This window comes from Salminus brasiliensis, chromosome 9, assembly GCF_030463535.1.
Source record: "Salminus brasiliensis chromosome 9, fSalBra1.hap2, whole genome shotgun sequence".
Classification (NCBI taxonomy): Eukaryota; Metazoa; Chordata; class Actinopteri; order Characiformes; family Bryconidae; genus Salminus; species Salminus brasiliensis.
Genome location: NC_132886.1, coordinates 26,712,749 through 26,733,736, shown reverse-complemented (window position 1 = coordinate 26,733,736; position 20,988 = coordinate 26,712,749). Strand labels below are relative to the sequence as shown.

General features: G+C 41.3%; 1 protein-coding gene across 1 annotated transcript in view; it reads right to left on the bottom strand.

Moving 5' to 3' along the window:
• prkdc (protein kinase, DNA-activated, catalytic subunit) overlaps window positions 1-20,988 on the bottom strand; it is a 46,778-nt gene extending 25,790 nt beyond the window's left edge. The window contains exons 1-39 of the mRNA XM_072688063.1: window positions 20,732-20,988; window positions 18,797-18,873; window positions 18,602-18,706; window positions 17,514-17,588; window positions 17,310-17,418; window positions 17,088-17,200; window positions 16,901-17,000; window positions 16,548-16,603; window positions 15,230-15,260; window positions 14,984-15,141; window positions 14,742-14,888; window positions 13,743-13,907; window positions 13,382-13,550; window positions 12,530-12,579; window positions 12,238-12,378; window positions 11,971-12,120; window positions 11,631-11,743; window positions 11,356-11,515; window positions 11,065-11,145; window positions 10,387-10,506; window positions 9,985-10,144; window positions 9,443-9,549; window positions 9,151-9,241; window positions 7,950-8,113; window positions 7,660-7,812; window positions 7,121-7,228; window positions 6,564-6,790; window positions 5,530-5,624; window positions 5,203-5,302; window positions 4,934-5,067; window positions 4,069-4,299; window positions 3,382-3,611; window positions 3,070-3,278; window positions 1,801-1,933; window positions 1,554-1,712; window positions 1,207-1,410; window positions 775-963; window positions 577-681; window positions 200-367 (exon numbers count right to left, since the gene is read on the bottom strand). Coding sequence (XP_072544164.1) covers window positions 200-367; window positions 577-681; window positions 775-963; window positions 1,207-1,410; window positions 1,554-1,712; window positions 1,801-1,933; window positions 3,070-3,278; window positions 3,382-3,611; window positions 4,069-4,299; window positions 4,934-5,067; window positions 5,203-5,302; window positions 5,530-5,624; window positions 6,564-6,790; window positions 7,121-7,228; window positions 7,660-7,812; window positions 7,950-8,113; window positions 9,151-9,241; window positions 9,443-9,549; window positions 9,985-10,144; window positions 10,387-10,506; window positions 11,065-11,145; window positions 11,356-11,515; window positions 11,631-11,743; window positions 11,971-12,120; window positions 12,238-12,378; window positions 12,530-12,579; window positions 13,382-13,550; window positions 13,743-13,907; window positions 14,742-14,888; window positions 14,984-15,141; window positions 15,230-15,260; window positions 16,548-16,603; window positions 16,901-17,000; window positions 17,088-17,200; window positions 17,310-17,418; window positions 17,514-17,588; window positions 18,602-18,706; window positions 18,797-18,873; window positions 20,732-20,936 — 5,292 coding nt within the window. The 5' untranslated portion in view covers window positions 20,937-20,988. The remainder of the gene's footprint in view (window positions 1-199; window positions 368-576; window positions 682-774; window positions 964-1,206; window positions 1,411-1,553; window positions 1,713-1,800; window positions 1,934-3,069; window positions 3,279-3,381; window positions 3,612-4,068; window positions 4,300-4,933; window positions 5,068-5,202; window positions 5,303-5,529; window positions 5,625-6,563; window positions 6,791-7,120; window positions 7,229-7,659; window positions 7,813-7,949; window positions 8,114-9,150; window positions 9,242-9,442; window positions 9,550-9,984; window positions 10,145-10,386; window positions 10,507-11,064; window positions 11,146-11,355; window positions 11,516-11,630; window positions 11,744-11,970; window positions 12,121-12,237; window positions 12,379-12,529; window positions 12,580-13,381; window positions 13,551-13,742; window positions 13,908-14,741; window positions 14,889-14,983; window positions 15,142-15,229; window positions 15,261-16,547; window positions 16,604-16,900; window positions 17,001-17,087; window positions 17,201-17,309; window positions 17,419-17,513; window positions 17,589-18,601; window positions 18,707-18,796; window positions 18,874-20,731) is intronic.

The window sequence follows — 20,988 nt, the reverse complement described above, 5'->3', positions numbered from 1 at the left end:
TTTATTAAGAGTTACATTAGTAGGAGCCAGTTAAAAGTTCCGAACACTGACATGGCTTCTCTCCTGGCTTAGATCATATCGGCGACTTGCTGTCCTCTTCAGGTTAATTTGTGCTGTGACATCATTAGCCTACACTAGGTTGGCTGGTACTATGGAAACGTCAAAGATAAGATCATTTAATGCAATTAAAGTGGTTCACCTTCCGAATGCAATCCATGTAATTGTTGCACTGGAGCGATCCTCGAGGGAACTCGTCTGACTGCATAGGGAAATGGGCGACCACTAGTGCATTCAGAGCCCCTTGTAGCTTCTCCAGAGGATCGCTGGGTAACTTAGTGAAGAACGGCAGGATGATCAGGGCCTGACTCTGTAGCACAGCAAAAAAAACAAAAAACAAACGTTGCATTAGTCTAGTATTTGTGAAGGACAACAAACTATCACTTTCATGGATTTTTTTTAAGGATCACAGTCTGATTACAGTCTGAATACAAAAGGGTATGAGAAAACAAAACAGAGCTCTATGTTTTTTTAAGGGAACAATCACATCTACATTCTTTCAAACAAGTTTCTTATTACCTTTAGATTTAAGGGCAGAGCTTCATCGGTTATGAGAGTGGTGAAGGTAGAGAATACTGCAGTAAATGCTGTGTGACTAGTGTCTGAGCATACGGCGGAGTCAATCTGTGAATAACAATGAAAATGAATGTATGGACAAAAAACTATACCGGTCATTTACATGGCATTAATTATGCAGTGTCTAGTAGTGTCTGGTACCTGCAGAACCTTGGAAAGCAGAGTAAGGATAGAGGTTTTGCTCTCCGGTGATGAGGCAGGGCTTTCCCACCATGGTTTCAGAAAGTCCCACCCCTTCAGTAGTTGCTCGGCCAACCGAGAGCCTTGCGTTTTCCTGACAGACCGCTCACGGAAACTGTGGTCCAACATGCCATTGAGCAAAATACTAACCTAAAAACGAGGTAAATACAGGCATACAGCATGCTGTCACATCATAAAGACCACTCTAAGGGTGGGCGCATGGCAAGAACACAAAACAACACAATACATCACACATAGTACACATGGAACACATAGTAAAATGTCTTAAACTGCCACTGTACAGTACATCACACGCTGCACTGCAATGCATCCAGTTAAACAGGACTTGGATATTAGCACTCATTTCTTCATCTTCCATGTAGGAAGTCTCACCATGTTGGGGCTCTGGGTGGCTGCAGTAAGCAGCAGGGGTACGGAGCGGTCCAAGCAGCGCAGAAGCTCTGTGTTAACAGTGGTCTGAAAAAGGCTGTAGAAATACTCTCCATGGGAGAAGCTGAGGAAGTGACGGTTCAGGCTGCCGGACAGAGGCACTGACAGAGTAATTGAGTTCAGCAGCAGGTCCACCAGCTGCTCAGTCTGCAAGCGAAACAGAAAAGAACACACCTTAAAAGGTAAGGCATCTGACGATCAGCACAAAAATGGTTGGCGTGATTCTGCCACAACCTTGCTGAAAGTGTCCAAATAGAGATGTATGACATGGATATCACTACTGTACTTACTTGGTCCCCCAACGAGAAAGCCAGCTGCACCAGACCATCGGCCAACTTTCTGCTACTAACATCCATCGAGGGGAGGGACTTCCGGTCCTCCCCAGGGGCAATGCCTTTGTAGACTGCATTGAGGAGCTTGGAGCCTAGAGAGCGGCAGTAAGCTGCATCCTATACAAAAACGATGATCCAAATCATTATATAATATAACAACAACAACAACAAAAAAAAAACAGAACTGAAATCAAACTAGGCATACCTGGTTATGCAAGATTGAGTTGAGAAGCCCACACTGGTGAAGCTGTTTGCAGGCTGAGAGTAACAGCTCCAGCTTGGCATGGCTGTCCTGAGTGTCTGGGTCATAGAGATCCACCGCACACAACTCTTCCATGCTGTAAAATGTGATAAAAAAGGAGTAATTTAATACAAATTTACACTTAAATATTCACATTTAACAAGTAAAGACCCTGGTACTGAATCTGCTGTTTCTACACAAGAATAGGGAGGTCCTAGGAGACTGGGATTGGGGCCTGTCCAGCCATTTGTTAATGGACTGGCTATTTACCATTTAAGTCTGATCCTATTATGATCCTTTGTTTTTGACACTTTGTTCTAGCACAGCGTCCTCTAGTATCCACTAGGGGCCATTAATGGTCAACAGACATTACAGTGTGCAGTGTAGAACTATATAAACTGTTCAAAACTGAAGTGATTTTAAAATGAGTTACATCAGCAAAGGGACAGCAAGACAGTCAGTAGTAGATCGATCTACTTTAAACATCTAAATGCATATGAAACCCGAATTACACATGGAAATTCTGATCATTGGTAAGTCAAAAACATTTGCATTCTCTAAGTGTATAGTGTATAGTGCATGTGGTCTGCTGGGAACAGTGTTGGTTGTACAGTCTAACGGCAGCAGGAAGGAAGGACCTGTAGTAACACTCCTTTACACAAAGCAGCCTGTCAGTGAAACAACTGCCCAGTATTGCTAGAGTCTAATGCATGGGGTCTTTCATGGGGAAGTGTAGGGGACTCATACAGAGTTTGTCTAATTGTCTGCAGTGAAAATGCTGCTGCCCCAGCAGACCACTCAATAAAAGCTAGCTGATGTCATTACTGTATCAGAAAAATGCTTTCAGGCGCAGCCCCTGCACTCCATACAACCGCAGTCTCCTAAGCTAACTGTCCAGTCCAGTTTATTGTTTAGGTGAACACAGAGGTCAACTCTCTCAATGACCGTTCACTAGTAGCATCTTACCAGCAGCACATCTTATCTATATTGTGTGACTATTATCTACAGAAGTACAAAGATTGGATCGGTATCAGACGATACTCCGCATTATGGTTCTTGGATTGGAATAGGGAGGCAAAAAATTAAGTAACTGATTAAATTTGGGGCATTTCAAAATAATATTTGCAAAAAATCAGAAAAAAAGATCCATAAAATATGTGAAATGCTACAAATTAAAATGATCTATTTAAAACAAGACAAACAATATCACCATCATCATAATCACCACCATACCACTGAGCAGTTATCTTCTTCCTAATGCTGTTCTCCAGATCTTTCCTGTAGGGTGTCGATGCTAGGGCCTTCAGCAGCGGTACACACACTTCAGGCAACCGAGTCATCACCTCCAGATCAGCCATGTTGAAACCCACAGAAGAAGGTTCACACACAGTCAGGGCGACGAGCGTGAAGAAGGAGCCATTGAAAATGTCCTGTTCCAGCAGCTGGAATCAAAGCATATGCAATACAGTGCATGTCAATATCTTACATCCTTAAAAAAATGGTAAATACAAAAGGCATGACTGAGAAAGCAGAGGATGACCACACCTTCCAGAGGTCCTGCTGGCATTTTTGCAGCACCATGGTGCAGAACTCTAGCAGGCGTACAATAATAGTGCACTTGCTGTAACTGTAGAGTTCTGTCTCTCGAGGGCTAAAGTGAGGCGAAACGGAGTCCACTACTTTGAAGCAGGCCAAGGCTGCCTTCAGGTCATGCACGGCCAGTTCCGCCAGGAAGAAGCGAACAGCTGGCAGGAAGCTTGACTTCTCGCCTGTATCTGTAAAGTAGGAAGAGGTCAGGTCAAATACTACTTTACAAATACTTTACTTTATTTGTTTTTTTAATCTAGTCTTCGTAGAAAAGTATTGCCAATAGAATAGGGATCTCTGGAGCAGACAGGCACCAAGTCTAATGCCAGGAGTGACCTTGTGGGGTATAAAGCCCCTCACCACTGAGCAGTGGAGCTGTGGACCAGTGTTTTGTGATGAGCTAGGGAAGCTGGGGAAGAGCTGAGGTGGTGATCATTCAACATCCTGACATCACTAATGCTTTTATCCCTTAAATGCAATCAAATCATCATCGCAATGCTCCAAAATGTAATAGAAAGCCTTCTCTGGACAGTAGAGACTTTTAAAAAGACCCTTGATTTCTGAAAAAACAATGAATAAGCAGGTGTCCCAATACTTTTGTCCACATAGCGTACATGGTTTTCTACCCTGGGAAGTGAGCCTCACCAAGAATTCTCTGGGGCTGGATGAGGCGCAGACCAGTCAACGTGTTATAGCAGTCGAGAGCAGCCAGCAGGAGATCCATCCACTGCAGGGTGGCTCGGACACTGAACGGGGCCTCAACCTCTCTCAGGGTGGGCTGGGACAGCAAGCCTCCTCCTTCCAAACGCGTGATTAGAAACCTCGGACCTTCTTTTTTAACTTGGTCCTCCAGCCACTGCGCAGGTGAAGGCTTACCTGGAAAGAATAAAAAAAGAAAAAGAAAAAATAAATAAATAAAATAAATAAAAAGAGTTGGTCGAAAACTGCTTCCCCAATAAGTTCTAAAGCAGTTTAAACCTCATCCTCCAAGCTCCCAATATAGAGCCTCAGACTTTTAATCAGAGGGTACAAGGTACACTGCAAAATCTTCTTGTTCTGTGATATATATTGAGATATTAAAAATGTAGCAGATTTCTTTAGAGGTAAATGGTCCAACATCTTATGAAATTAAAAATGCCTTCTGTGTATCCATGGTTTGAGTACAATACATGATACTGTGCAGATATAATCTGCCTCTGGAAGATATGTCATGAAAAATGAAAACCGTGTAGCTTCACCTGTTGTTTCAAGCAAGTCGTAGCATGATGTGTATGATAGAATTTACCTTATGGGACACTGCACATCCTGTGATGTGGCTATTGCACATGTGCACATTGCGATGCTGATGCTGAAATGATATACTGTGCAGCCCTAGTACAGGGCACTGCATTCTGTAGCCTACCGACTGTACTGTGCAACATCAATGAAGCTGCACCAGTCTGTCTGTCTGCGTCTGCTCACAAGGATAAAATGCGATGATGGTACGCTCAGTAAAACCATATGAATTTACCTGGCAAAAGTGGGACGAACTCGTAAAACAGCTCCATGCACTTGTGGCGACACTCAGTTTGTGGACGGCCACACTGGGTCAGGAGCCACAGGACCACGTCACAAAGACACACCGTCTGCTCTGGAGGGAAACCTCTGTAGGGCATGAAAAGGTAGGTCAAACAGCTGGGTAAGCGAAACATGTCTGACCTGCAGGTATTGTGCACTCCTGTAAATCAACACATGAACAATGGAATGATTTAGTCAATGAAGCTCAGAGCTCACTCATACCTGGGCGTGCGTCTCTTAGTGCTCTGATTAAGGGAGTCTGCCTTGTGTTTGATTATCCTCTTAAGATGATCTAAGGCACTGCAGCACTGTTGAACAGTTCCTGAGAATCATAAAGAAGCAAGACAGTGCATAGACCAAACATCATCAGGTCAACTAAGGTACAAGCAACCAATCAAGTACCCACTGCAGAACAATCAGATCACATCACTAATAAACCATGAGCCCAGTAATGGTCATAGTCTATTTAGAACCACTGCCTTTATTAAAGAACCCTTGAAGAAGCTTTTCTTAAAGTGAACCTTGAAGATGTGATAACTGGTCTCTTACCCAAAGATTTCTCATCGGAGTGTGCTAAAGCCAAGCTCTCCACAAACACCACCAGCACTTCAAAGACAAACTGCTCCACAAGAGAGTTCTCCTCTCTGAGGCAGAAAAAGAGCAACATTCAGACAAACATCTCATCTTTACCATCAACTCAGAGGTCAGCTACAGACAGACAAAGGAAGTTTTTTTTGTTTTTTACACAACTATACCACAGATCATGCCAACTTCACAGTGTGATTGGCTGAGAGGCTAGGAGTGCCAGTTGCTATAACAAAACATGAGCTTCCTAATGTAGAAGATCCTCAAAAGGCATTGAATTCTCTTATTAGCTCTTCTGAAAATCTACAAATTTTCCTCTGCTTTTTGGCGGTTTGTCTCAAGAGATACTCTCAATATTATACTTGTATACTAATTGTTTAGTAATTTATTTATTTATTTATTTTCATTCTTAAATATGTCCTTCTAGTGAAGAGCACCCATCTCTGGTCTTCATCAGAATCGGTGATTTGGGCTTTGCTTCAAGAGAACTGGTTCGGTCTGCTGTGAGTGTGGAAGCTATCCGCTCCTGGTGCCATGTGTAGGGGTTGAATGATTGGTTCATTTTTGTCATGTGACTGCTTTGACATCACTTGCACGACTAAAAATCTCTCCTAAAAGGCAGGTGTTTCTCAACGGTGAAATGCAATTACTCTGTGTTTGTATCCAAGGAAAAGCAATAAACGGACGCACAGAGATCCTAATATTTAGCAAAAACACATGAAAAGTGATGTTCCAAATTAAGCAACTAATCCACAGTTCAAATGGAATTCTCCCAAGCCAGCCCACAATCAGTCCTGGGAACGGACACATATTCGGGACAAGCGTAAAAAACGCCCTTATTTACTTGTCTGCAGAAGTTTTTTTTAGAGCTTGTATGAATAAACACATTTAAACATAACGACTAGTGAACCTATAAAAGACTATTTCACCACTTACTGCTAACTAACTGCTATTCTTGCTCATTTTCTAATGAAGAGAAGTCAACAGCTGAGACAGACCTGAAGTGCCTGTAGATGCTGTTAAAGGCCAGTGCAGCCCCCAGTCTCTTGAACACACTGGGATGCAGGGCCAGGCTGTAGATGCGTTTGAACAAGGACTTGATGTTGGTCGGACTCTTCTCCTGCTGCTTTGGGGTGGTCTGCTTGATTGACCACTTCACAAACTCCTGGATGCACCTGCCGCTAAAGTCCCTCAAGGTGCTGTCCAGTGGGTCCACCACTCCATCCTAAATTAAAAAAAGGGTTGCAAGGATATGACTTCATTATTTTTAATAACTAAAACTAATCACGTCAAAGAATTACATACCCCCCCCCCCCCATTTTCATCAGAACTGCTAAATGCATCTATTTCACTGAAACTAAATAAATGTTTAATCGTTACTGATTAAATTGGTGTTTAATAGCGAATAGAGACAAGTAATCCAACAAATGATATACTACTTAATGCAAATGCTGATTACTGGTAATTACATATTATTAATTCTCTTTATTTAATCTTAAACCAGGCGTAATTCTAAACTAAACAACTCAATCTATAGCCAAACAACAATATTTACCAGAATGGCTTCCAGCACAGCCACGGTGTCTTGACTTTCAAACTTTTTGTTGTTGGTGAACCAGTGGATCAACTGCATCACCAGAGGCTCAAAGAGTTGCCTTGCCACCTGAAAGTGTGTAAGCACATATTTAAACCCTTTAAAAATATATTACACAACAGTATTGCCATACTAAAGTATATTATTTAATTAATAGTCTATAATTCAATCAACTTTGTGCACACATTGTTACTGTATAACTATTTTACAGTATAATAACCTAGTCATAATGGTGGAGATGAGAAAAGAGTTTGTAAAGCTGTTAGGTTAATTTATGGTGCTTTTATGGTGTGTTTGGTGGCCAACATGTGTGATATTACTAGCTACTAGTGCAGCCTGTGTTCACAACTGATGCAGACTTCTAGTTTATGCCCGATGTGAGATTCAAGATTCTAGATTCAAGATGATCAAAGATTTGATCAAAGCTAAAATAGGTCTCAGATGGGATTAATTGGTATTTTGGAAGTGAGGCAACAACCCTATTTAGATATAAGACAAACCTGGTCAACATCACACGCCAAGCGCAGAAGAACAGGGAAGACTCGTTTGTGCAGATTGTACATGGGTGGAGTAGACGTTTCTCCCTCAGCCATCTGAACTCCTTTCCCCACCATATACACCACCACACTGTGGAGAAGCTCACACGCTGCCACCTGAGCAAAACACAGATGATCAGCACTATAGGATACAACTCAATAAACCAGATTTTGCAAGTAATGTAGTAGTTTACAGAGTTACAGACTTAAAGAAAATCATTTCTGAAGGTATTACGTGGCTACATTAGTCATACCTTGGTTTGCCTGTCACTGGAGGAGAGTGCAAGCTCTGTAATCCTTGGTAGGAAAGGGTCGAGATAGATGACAGGCTTAATGTCCTTGAATGGCACAGCAAAACTCAGCCTCTTCTCACTGTCCCACGCAACAAACCGCTTCATCATATCCTCTGCAGAAATGGCTAGAAAAGATGACAAAAACAATGAACCTTCAGAAATGAACAGGGATGTACAGATGCCATTATTAGGGATTAAACTGATCCAGGCATATTGTACATGGATCGGCTATCAGCTTTTGGCTATTGTAAGACTTAGTTTTGATCCTTTGTTTTTACCCGTGTTCTAGAAGAGCACCCCCTGGCGTCCTCTTGGCGCCATTAACAGACATTATTCACAGCACACAGCAGTGAGAAGCATTTCCAGAAGATAACAGAACAGAACAGTCTGCAGTGAGGTATTATTTTACAGGAGAACAAGTAGCATTTCTGTTTTCTGCTGTTTTGCCCATGCTACCAAAACCACATGGGGGAAAAATACACTCCAACAATCCAACAAATCTTTGATTAATTCTGGCTGGTTAGAATCTAAACTGTCGTTGGAAACATCAACTGGGAGCTGAATAATCATGGAGGTCAGTCAGAATGTATTCGAAGATATACTGTATAACAAACTATAAAATAAAAGAGTCAGTGTTAAAAAAAATAAGCTGCAAACTAACTGAATCAGTCCAGAATATCTCATTATAGAAAGTGCTTTCCTACTTTACTTCAGTCTTAATTAGCAGCACATCTTACCTAAATTGTGTGGCTGCACTGTCTAGAAACACAGATCTGATTGGAATTGCCAATCTTTAGAATTAAGGCTATATTAACTAAAATCTCGAAATACTGCAATATTATGCTTTGCAGCAATGTATCAATTCTTAGAAATGCAGTATTGACTGAAGGCAGACAGTGGTTCATTCTGTGTAAACCTCAACTACTAGAAAGCAGTGTTGGACTCTGCCTTCAGATCAAAGTGCATAAATTCCAATTAGATCATTTGATTAGATTAAAAATTAACTTTTCTTTTACACATATTTTATGCATATGATGGCATATTTTATTGCAATATATCCCAATACATGGAACGGCAATCATGCAACCCTGCAATCATGATCATACGTAATCATGATGCATATCATATCGCCAGCATCCAGAGCTCTTTTACAGAAGCTTACCTGTCACAAGGCTTCTGTTGAGCTGCCCTCCAAGACGACCCAGAAGCTGCACCACTCGCCGACGCACTGCAGCGATAGGAGACTCGTCCCCCTTACAAAAAATAACAACAACAGGTTAACAACACCACACAACAGGCAGAACCTAGCAGGAGGAATCTGCCATTTAGTCTCAGACGCATTCAGTCTGAATACACAGATTTCTATGAAGTGCCCTCTAGGCTTCTATATCTGTGTGTATTTTGTGACAGTTAGGATAAATGTACATGAGTATATGTCATGACTGATTGGTTACCACAGGCAGGTGTTTGGACTTCTGCAGAAGCCTCATCATAACTCGACCGTATCCCTTCGCAGTGCCCGATGACACAAATGTAACATTCATACTGCTCTCATCTTTATCTGAAAGGAAGACCATCACAAACAAACAAAAAAAAACATATAGTTTTTAGCCCAGAACGGCAATAACCGAGATGCTATTCTCCTTTTCACAAATCAGTGGAGCATCAGCGTGATTTTGGAGCTGAAAAAAGATAAAAACGCTACCTCAGTTACCTCAAGCAGCATATAGGCGTTTAACACCACTAACCTGATACTCACCAAGAATACATCTCTCCGCCCAGTATAGTGAGTATCAAAAGAGCAGAGCTAGCAAAGATGACAAAACAAAATAATCTGATCCAAAATTGATCTGGTCCATGACTCAAAATTAATCTTTATGACCTTTTACACCCTTAAAAAATAGCACCATGTAATAATATGACCAAACCAAGTTTTCTGCTGCTTTGTGTAAGCGGATTCAGCCTTCACATTGCCAAAGACAGAAAAAAGCCTCACCAGTGCTGGCAGCTGTTTTAAGGTAGCCGTCCAAGTGGGGCAGAATGTCTGCATAGTGGGGCTGTATGATGGAGAAGGGGATGTGGGAGGACCAGGACTCCAGTGCGTCCAGAGCCGCAGTGGCCAGAGGAGCGTGGCTCAGACCTAGCCGTAAAGCAGCCTGATGCACATACAAACATACACAAACACATAACACACACTCTTCAGAACACACCTTTATTTAAGGCAGCTTGGGTATTGATCTGCTCAAACACACTAACTATTGAACAAATACATGTGTGTTGGTGCGTGAAGAAACTCAACTAGGACTAGACACTGAAATCAACATTATCTTACAGCAACATCACAGTTTAAATACTGCATCATTGACCAAGATCATTTTTCTGTAGATTCATGGCTGACCTGTAATGCGGGGATGTAAGCTTTAATGTCCAGAGCCACCATGTCAGGATGGAGAGACAGCACAAAAGTCAGACAGGCAGCCAGAAGCTCGTCTTTGTACTGTTTGATACGGACACACACCTGTGGGGAACAGCACAGATTATACTCAGTGGCATCATAAAACTAGCAAGACAGGAAGAAAGACGTCACAGAGATCACTGTGTGCTGTGCGGCCTTTTACATCAGTGTTTCCACCATTCTAAGACTAGAAAAGTTCAGGTATCATTCCATGCCTATTTAGTGTACATTGTTTGTACACTATATATTGTGGTGCATTGTGGGATTGTTACAGTGCACTGACAATTCGGACAATTAGTGAGTAGGGCACAGTTTTGGACACAGATTTAGAGTCTTTGCAATGTGCAAACGAGGCCTTAATTACTTTATGTTTCCACAGTGCTGATTTAATTTTTTTAGGCAGAAAATGATTGCAAATAGATAGTTACATTACACTGTCTATCAGTTAATTCCGTTTCTATTCTCAAAATACAAAAAAAGTAAAAAAAAAAATATTTTTATAAATTGACCAGTTTTAAACCAAAAAAAAAACCACTGACAAGTGATTCCAGACTTTTGAATGTTATTCAACCAGAGTACTCATCTAGACGGACAGAACCTAAAGAAAGATCGGCGTTGTACCTCCTTCCCAAACTTTGAGACAAGTGCAAAACAGGCACGTCCAGACGCAGAACCTTCACTGATGCTTTTTGGTCCCTCGTCCTGTAATAAACACCAAAACAATAAAGAGAACAAAGGCATTAGTCAAATGAACTGTTATAGCTCTATTTGATCTTGTTTCTGATGTCCAACACACCAAACAATCACCAGCTGCTGGCTGGGTCAGCATCTACAATAATGGGACGGAATTGTAGAAATCTGCATACTTGGGAAAAAAACAAAAAAATGTATAAAGACAACATTCAAACTTACCTGAAAGTATCTGATCTTTTTGGCAGTGGTCATAGAGAGAGAGAGGAGCTTATAGAAGCCGCTGACCAGAGGGAAGCGTATGGACTGAAGGATAAGCTCATGGCACAGAGGGTACATCCACTGAGCGAAATACTCAGGGTTCTTTGAAGGCAGCAATTTACTGTAAATCAAATATAAATCAGTAAGAGTTATAAGGAACCAAACATGATCTTCAGCACTCTTACTTTTAGTTTAGAAGCAATCTATGAGTAGAGACGTGGTCAGCATGGAGGTACCTGCAGAAGTCCACTAGATTGATGAAGGCAGTGAAATCTTTGGGTTTATTAGGTATCATATTAGTGGTGGGGTCTGAAGAGGGGATTAGAGCAGAGTCCAGGTCACTCTGTCCCTGACATAGAGAGAAAATAGAACATGATCACCACTAGCTTGACTCCCACAGGGCTGCCTATGGTCCTGTATGTTCATTGAGGAAGGTCCTTTTTGTAGATTTTCCTCGGTAAAATTCTATTTTTCGGTAACTGATTTTAGCCACCAGGTATCCCTCTTTTCAAACTACTACTAATGCTAAATTCATGGACATACTGTGTCATAATAGGTTTGTAAAAAAAATGCTACCTCATCTTCTATGTTCACTTTCTGCACAGAGAGATCAAGCTTCTCCACAATCTTCATGATAGACTGCACCAGTGCGTCATACAGGAGCTTGTTTAGGGCCTTCAGGCTGTAGCTCATCGTTAGTACAGACCCATCAAGAAGCCCAGTGTCCTAGACAAGAGAGCAACATCTCAAAACGTATAAAGACCAGACTAACACGTTACACATGTTCACAGAGGTGAAAAACAGCCACTATATTACAGTCAAACTACTCAACAAAGTTCTCACCTTCAGATTCTCACAGTCCAGAAGCCCCTTGAAGAGATCCAGATAGTCCTTGCATGACGGAACCTTCCATTTCCCGGAACGCACCAGGGTGGGTTCTCCAGGTTCCTCCTCTGCCCTGGCACTGGCCTGAGCAGCACCAGTCTACAAGGTGAAACCATGAAGTCAGGTTTTTCTATACAATTAAATGTGATTCACTATACTGTACTTTACCAACTGGCAAACCCAGGTTGATAAGATTATGAGGATGTGAAAGACTGCAGTGCGAGATTATAGAAACATGAAAATAAGTCACCTCAAGTTGAACAACTGGTTTGGAGCACACTCGAATCAATCCTTGGTGAACTGGAAGAAGAAAGAGAAGAAGAAAATATCAACAATAACCAATGTTTACATGCACAGCATAGCCTGATTGAGATATCAGCTAGTCTATGAAACTAGAGGACACATTTATAACCCTATTTACGTGTACACCAACACCAGTCACCAGAACACATGACTACATGCTGTGGTCAGAAGAAACCTGTAAAAGCTTAGCATGTGTTTGTGTGCTTAGCTTGACTAAGACATTAATCAGACCCTGGTAACTGGACTGCATTGTTTAAATGATTCAAGTTCAGTCAGACTAGCAATCTTAGGCTGCATTTACATTGCTCCGGCGCGACAACGGACATTAACGCACAACAGTGCTCCCGGCGTCAGCGTCGTGCAATTGACATTATGTCCTGCTTAGTCCATATATATATAAAACATATATATAAACATATTTGGTTTTGAATTGCGAAGGGACTGACGTTGAGCATAAATAGGTGGACCGTTGAGTCCCTGTGCTTTTGTAGGGATAGATCAAAAAGGATAGGGAATCCTGAAACTGCAATAATGAGCTTCATCAGAGTGTCTGAAACATTCAAACAAATGTTTCAGACATTGCATTGTGGACACTTTTCGCTCTACCACCAGCTATCGTTTAACTTCGGCCGCATCTGAAGGAACCAACGCTTCCAATGGGATATGCTGCAGTGTGTCGACACGCTAGAGCAGTGTAAATGCGGCATTAGAGTCATATCTAACCACTGGTGTTCAGGTAAATGTAGCTATTAAGACCTACACCTTTTGCACCAGAACCTTCACCAACTGTGTGCCTTACCCACAGAGCTGGTGAAACTCCAAAGGACTGGACCCTTGACTGCCATGGCGATGAGCACCTTGATGATGGAGCGGCAGGTGGCAAACTGCATCCTCTGGCTGTACTGAGGGAAGGTGTCAATCTGGACCACCAAGAGGCGCTCCAGCACCGACGTGTACACTTCAGGAACCTGATACGAATACAAACCACACAAAATTAATTTCCATGAATATCAAATTGAGGAAGGACAAAGTATATAAGATGCCATACAACCCATGTCTACTCCATTCAAACTACTGTGTGTCCCTTTTCAATACACACAGTAAGAAATTTGAGGTGGAGGAGATGATGAACTGATCAGAGAACAGCAGCCGTTTCATACCCTGTCCAGGTGGATCAGAACACTCGCAATGGAGTCCAGGAAGCTAGGCAGCTGGTATACATTATCATCGTCTCGGTCTGACTCGGTCAGGTACATCTGCTTACAGCGCTGGATAAGCTCAATGTACATCAGGTCCACGTCCTGAGGACACACCGCCTTACATGGCTGTGACAGAGAAAAAAGAAGATTAGAGGGAATGGATATTAATATTTCATTTGAGGAATCTGAAGAATCACTAAAGAATCACTCATGGCAAGACATTGCTGCACCATTTAAAGTGGAACAACACTTTCAAATAAGAAGCTGGCAAATAAGAAGCCAACTTAAGCCTCAAATGTCTAGTAGATTTTAACAGATAGTCAGTTAGTTTTGCCATAATCTGTTAGCTTAAAGCAACATCATGTAGCAATCTACCCTAAAATATCAGCTTCAGAATCATGTTGATGCTCCAATGACTGTAATAGGGAGAATAGTGTCTCTGCCATTGCCACTCCAGGCCAGAACGCTACTACTGCACTAAGGAACTTTGGAGGAGCTGTACAAGACCTTTTGTGAGGTAGCCTGGGTTATATTTGTGCAAAATCCAGTAATGTTACCCTACCACATTAGTCCTATACCCTTTTTTCACTTTAGATGCCAGTGCTCTCTTATCTCATAGCTTGTCAACAAATGCATGTGTACAGCTTTTTTGTAAGCGGGGTGCCTAAGCGGTGTTTCTGGCAGTGGTGCAGAAATGAATTACACTCCCAAACTGTAGGGGGAACATAATATTTTTATAGGAAAAAATATATATGTTTTGATTCCCTGGGCTATATAAAAAAAAGTTTGGGGGGGGGTAGTTAGTTAGGACTTAGTTACACCCCCCAATTCAAACTGTGACTGCATCCAGAACAGAGCAAATATAAAGCAAAGCAGTCTGACTGCATCAGGAAAATCTACTGCATGCAACATTAACTTGACAAAAATGTAAAACCTTGTAAAAACAAGAAAACATCTCACAGCAGCAAAAAACCCATATCCTCTGATAGCGATGGAGAGCTCTTTGTTACTGGAGTCCATCGTCCTGATAATAGAACAAAACTTCTGCATGAAGAACTTCAGCTTGCTTTGATGCTGCTCAACATTCTCAGCCACAAGGATGGCAACCTACACAAGAAATAAACCAATAATTAAATTAATATATAAATAAGGAAACCAAACATTGCTGGGGACAGAGCACAGAGCTGCACAAGCTCCCTCACCTGCTTAAGGAAAGACTCTAGTGCCGAGTAGCTGGTCTTCTTCATCTCACCGTTTATGTGTCCACATAGTTTCGACATGACATCAAATACAGTCCTGTAGTGGTCCATGAGGCAGCTGCTGAACTGTCCAGCGTGCTTCGCGAAGAGTTTAAGCCCAGCTGCAGGACGATGGAGCACAGGTTTAGTGGACCTTTGAAATGTGTATTTGTAGACAATACTGTAGAAGAGGGAACTAGAGCTTCCTACCAAAGGTGACTGCGTAGCGCTTCATCTCAGTCTGGAGAACAATCATGAAGACAAGAGGCATAATTGTTATGAGGAGTAGCATTTTTGCAATCATAATTTTTGATAGGAACATCACACTACTCCACCACATTTCCTTAGTGCTCCAATACTCGACCTCCATCTCAATGCTTCAATCCCTCACCTCAATCTACTCAAAGCCACATTACCCCAACCTATCTCCTCAACAAACCATTACTCCACCCCATCTCCTCAACGTTCTAAGATTACACCTCATCTCAACGCTCCAACACTCGACCTCCATCTCCTCAACGTCCATTACACCACCTCCATCTCCTCAAAGCTCCAATCACAACACTCATTACTCCACTCCATCTCAACACCTCATCACTCCACCCTATCCCCCACATGCCGCGCTACTCTACCTTCATCTCGTTCGAATACTCGACCCAATACTCCACCACCATCTACCAACACTTTATTGTTCCACCCCATCACTCCACCAAATCTCCACAACACTGCAGTACTCCACCCCATGTCCTCAACATTCCATTACTCCACCCAGCTCTTCAACAATCCAATACTCCACCTCAATTTGCTCAATGCTCCAATATGCAACCCCTATCTCCAACATTACTCCACCCCATCTCCCCAACGTTCTCAGACTCCACCTCATTTCAATGCTCCAATACTTAACCTCCATCTCCTCAATGCCCCATTACTCCGTCCCCCCTTAATGTCCCATTACGCTACCTTCATCTCCATCACCTCAAAGCTCCAATCACAACACTACACTTCTCAACACCTCATCACTCCACCCTCATGCCCTCAATGCCGTGCTACTCCACCACAATTTACCAACTCCCCAATACTCCACCACAATCTACCAACTCCCCAATACTTCACCACAATCTACCAACGCCCCAATACTTCACCACAATCTACCAACGCCCCAATACTCCACCACCATCTACCAACGCCCCAATACTCCACCACCATCTACCAACGCTCAATTGCTCCACCCCATCACTCCCCAAATCTCCACAACACCGCAGTACTCCACCCCATCTTCTCAACACCCTATTACTACACCCCATGTCCTCAACATCCCATTACCATACCTATCTACTGAATTCTGACTGATGTTTCTTTACACATAGCACTACTGCTTCTATTTTCCCATTCAATTTTTTTTTATATAATATTATAAATTAAAAATAAACACTGATATAGTGTGCATCATGAAAATGTATTACAAAGTACTGTGATAATATACATTCCCCCCCCCCAGGACAAGCAGGACAAGTGAGGTTTTACTCACCTGTGGACTGATAGACTTCAGTGCATAGTCGAAAATTTCCTTTGAGGTAACAGGGTCTGTTTTTAACAAGATGCAAGATGTTACCTATTGTAGCTATTAAGACCTACACCTTTTGCACCATGTTACCTTATGTGTGTATCTATTTAAAAAATATTTTTTGTTTTGAATTATGACCAACCAATCATGAACCCAATAATAAAACTGTGCCACACAAAGAAACACCCACAGCTAGATCTGTTACAGAATTAGATTTTTTTTTCTTCTCCAATACCCATCAATACTGATGTGCCATCTCTAGTCTATGTCCTCCTACACCACAGCTCATACACTGATATACACAAACATCCACTGACCTTCCTCCATTGACTTGGTGAAGTTCACCATTAGTGCAGTGATCCCCCTCAGACAACCAGCTACAATGGGAAGCTTGGGCTCCTTCGTAGTCGAGGTCATCTGGAAGAGATTGACAGAAAAACCTAACCTCACTGAGCAACATCAGCAGGCACTGATTCATCAGACGCTGTGTGATGAAGACCTTACCTGTCCTTTCAGCTCTCCCAAATAGGCCTTGTAGAGCTTGTCTGAATTATTGACCATCTCGCTAGGGTGAACCTCACCCAACACTCCAAGAAGTTCATAAATATTACCCAGCACTGTGAGGAAACCCAAGCACAACACAAATGCATGGTAGAAGGTTAGCTTGTAATGCTGCCTGACTGCAAGAACTGCAAGGTGTATCAGGAGAAAAGTACTTTAATTTACCCGTGTCTGGTATCTTATTCTTCTGGCTCAACTCCCCGTAAAACTTGTTGAACATGTCTCCAATTTTGAAGTTTTGAGTGACGCTTGAGTCCTTGGTCACATACAGCACCTGGTGACATTTCCAAAATCAAGGTTTGAATGCTATGATCTTCTCAGTAAAACTATAGCTGGCATTAGAAGAACTAGAAGATACAAAATGATCACCTTGATAAGCAGCTCTAATGCAGGCGCTCTACATTTAGCAGCTTTGTCCTTCGTGTAGACAATGAGACAGGTATCCTATTCAGAGAGATGAAAAAAAGCATTTATGCAGTTTGGTATTTTTTGCGTACGTAAAACTAAACACTGAATGAGTGTAAGAAAGGCCTTTTCTCGTGTAGCCAAAATTTTAGAGGTGCCATAAAATGCATTTATTGAGTATTTTAAGTTATTGTAAGTTGTTGCTGCGACTATTTTCAACCTTGTTATTTTGCCTCAGAAAGAACCACAGGGCGTGCCCTAACTGCGTACTAGGAAGTAATACTAACTCGTTTTAGTAGTTAGAGTAATTAGTATGTAATATTAATAAAATATGGACAATGGACTATGCACATCAGTGAAAATAAAAAAAAATTATAATAATATTTAGGCAGATAGCGATGCAAGTACAGTGTCAACGGTGGAAGAACTGGTGTACTGGTGGCATAACAACACCTCATAATTTCTTGTTAGTACAAAGTGGGTTAGTATGTTAAAATCGGGTTCGGCTTTCTCACTTTTGAGTTTCCCTTTTGATGTGTGGTTAGCTGTAGTCTAAGGTAGTCCAGTTTGTTTATGGAGAGAAGAAATGTTAAAAGCCAGTCTGCGAGTGACTTTAGCCTAGCACATATACCCGTTTGTGCCAGTTTATGCAGACACTGGCACAGGAAAAGCCACGATCACTAGACCTGGTTCACATACCAACCCATATCCCTGTAATTAGCAGAGTCTGGTGGTGATGTGCTGTTTGTCTCAAAAAGCTGACTATAAGTTAGCTAAAGTAGCTAGTGGGCTGGATGTATGTAAATTTTGGGGGCACAAAAATATAACAAGGCAAGACTGTTACGCACCATTTTTAGGGTTTTCAAATTTATAATATTTTATAGCCCTGTTTTGGTTATACTGGACAATGCTCACAGTAGGTCACTTCCATGTACTGAACTCTCATTATTCAAGTATGCCAAGACAAACACAATTTTCCATTCTAGGGCATCTTTAAAAAAAAGCCAGCATAGTCCAGCATATTCCATGGTGATTTACTGAATTAGAGGAACCTTCAAATCCACCGCGTAGCTCTTCTCCCATCCTTTAACACCAACGGCCATTCTCTGCAAGAACGTGCCCAACAGGTTGAGAATGTCCACCCTGGCGTCCCGCAGCTGTAGATTTGGATACAAAGGTCAGTGTGTACAGACATACTATAAAAGAAACAGCACCAAATGGAAAGGATTAGCTTGAAAATAGCTTACCTCATCATTGGACAAGGACTTTCGGAGGAAGCTAAGCAGCCCCTCGTCTTTTGCAAACAACAGGGAGGTCTGAAAAACTGTTACAGCATATTTATTACAAATACTGACATAAACAGGTGATCAACTAAAGGAAAACACTGAATAATGTGGAGTGGAGAAGTGCAGATGTTCTCAGGCAGGTGTGCTGCGTCATATACCGAAGTTTTGATGTTCTCTAAACACTGAGCACGCCCAGCTGACCTAGATTTTGGATGGCAAGAGGAGAAGATCTGAGTAACTTTAAAAAGTTGGTTTTTTTGTTGTTGAATAGTTTTATTTTGAATATTCTCCAGCATGATGGAGGGGGCACAGATGGCCGAAGCTTTGGTCACAAACAATGCTCAACTATCTGGTATCTGCATTTACATATCAATCGGAAAGGCATTAAAACCTACTACTTGAATCCAACGTTAAGAATACACTGCCTTTGCTAGTCGCTCACACATCCTCGGATTAATCGCTATATACATACTAACATTATGGAGCTTCTAAAAAAAATCAAGGCAGGAAAAAAATTGATTTAAAACATTCCTTTGATTTGAAAATCATTTCCTTAATTTAATTAATTGTTCTCTTGATTAACCAATTGTTTCCTCTTTTTAATTAAAGTGTTCCCTTTTCTTAACTTATTACATGGAACATACTATTAAATATGTTCCAAATATGGGAACAACTTATTAAATGAATAAACCATTGAATGATTTATTAACAATTTATTCATTCATTAAATTGAGGATGATTTATGTCCTTAAATATTATTTTTCCACTTTAGTGGGTCTGTATAACTTAGCTAGCTAAATTAGTCAGCTATGGAATAAATGAATGCATTAAGTTATTGTTTTTGAAATCTATTACAAATATTACACTGATTAAAGCTGTGAACGCAGGACATTAGCAAGCTAGCTAGCTAACAACTGAACAACCACCACCACAGCCAATCAGAATGCAGCTGTAGCACATTAAGAGGAACACATTGTTAAATTGAGGGAACGACTTTAATAATAATAATAATAATAACAACCCTTTATGTATACATACATAATACATTATTTTACAAACATATTATCAAACATTAAAGTATTAATATATTATTTTTCCACCTTCTGTATATATAGCCTAGCTGTATAGCCTTAGCCTAGCTAAGGAATAAATGAATGCATTAAGTTATTGTTTTTGAAATTTAAAGACAGTTATTACAAATATTACACTGAATGATTAAAGCTCATATTTTGGAGAACAGCTAGCATTAACGCTAAAGGACAACGTTAATGAGCAACACTGTGAACGCAGGAGATTAGCAAGCTAGCTAGCTAACAACTGAACAACCGCCACCACAGCCAATCAGAATGCAGCTGTAGCACATTAAGAGGAACGCATTGTTAAATTGAGGGAACGACTTATTATTATTATTATTATTATTAATTATTGATTATTAACCCTTTATGTATACATACATAATTCATTATTTTACAACATATTATCAAACATTCAAGTACTCAAATATTATTTTACCACTTTGACACTTTAGGGGGGTCTGTATAACGTATTAGCGCTAGATAGCAAAATTAGTCAGCTTTGGAATTAATGAATGCCTTAAGTTACTGTTTCTGAAAGCAACATTTAAAAAAAACAGCCGACAGTAAATTACTACACTAGTAAAACTATTAGCTACAGCTCATATTTTTGGAATATAGGTAGCTAATGCTAATCAGGTCTCTATCACACTGTAAACACAGGACATTAGCAAGCTAACGACTAAACTACCGCGACCACAGCCAATCAGAATGTAGCTACGAGCCTTTAAAACCTAGCTAGGCTAACTATTAGCCTTAGGAGCCGTTCAGTGTGTTGTCAGCTAGCACAGACACACACAGCGGCAGAGACAGAGACGCTTACCCAGCTCATTCTCGCTCTTGGTTATCATACACTCCTGTCCCAGGTCTCCAATAATGTCGTGGCATATCAGCGCGGCATTCCTGGTTTCTGTGTCTCCTAGAAAAGTGTGAAGTTTGTGGAGAGCGCCCTGAATCCCACCTGCAGCAGCAGCAGCAGCAGGATCAGGGGATGTGCGGGAGGAGGAGGTGGAGGAGGAGGCGGACATGTTTCTGCTCCTCCAAAATCAAAACGGCGTGCTCAGGCGCCAAAACACAACT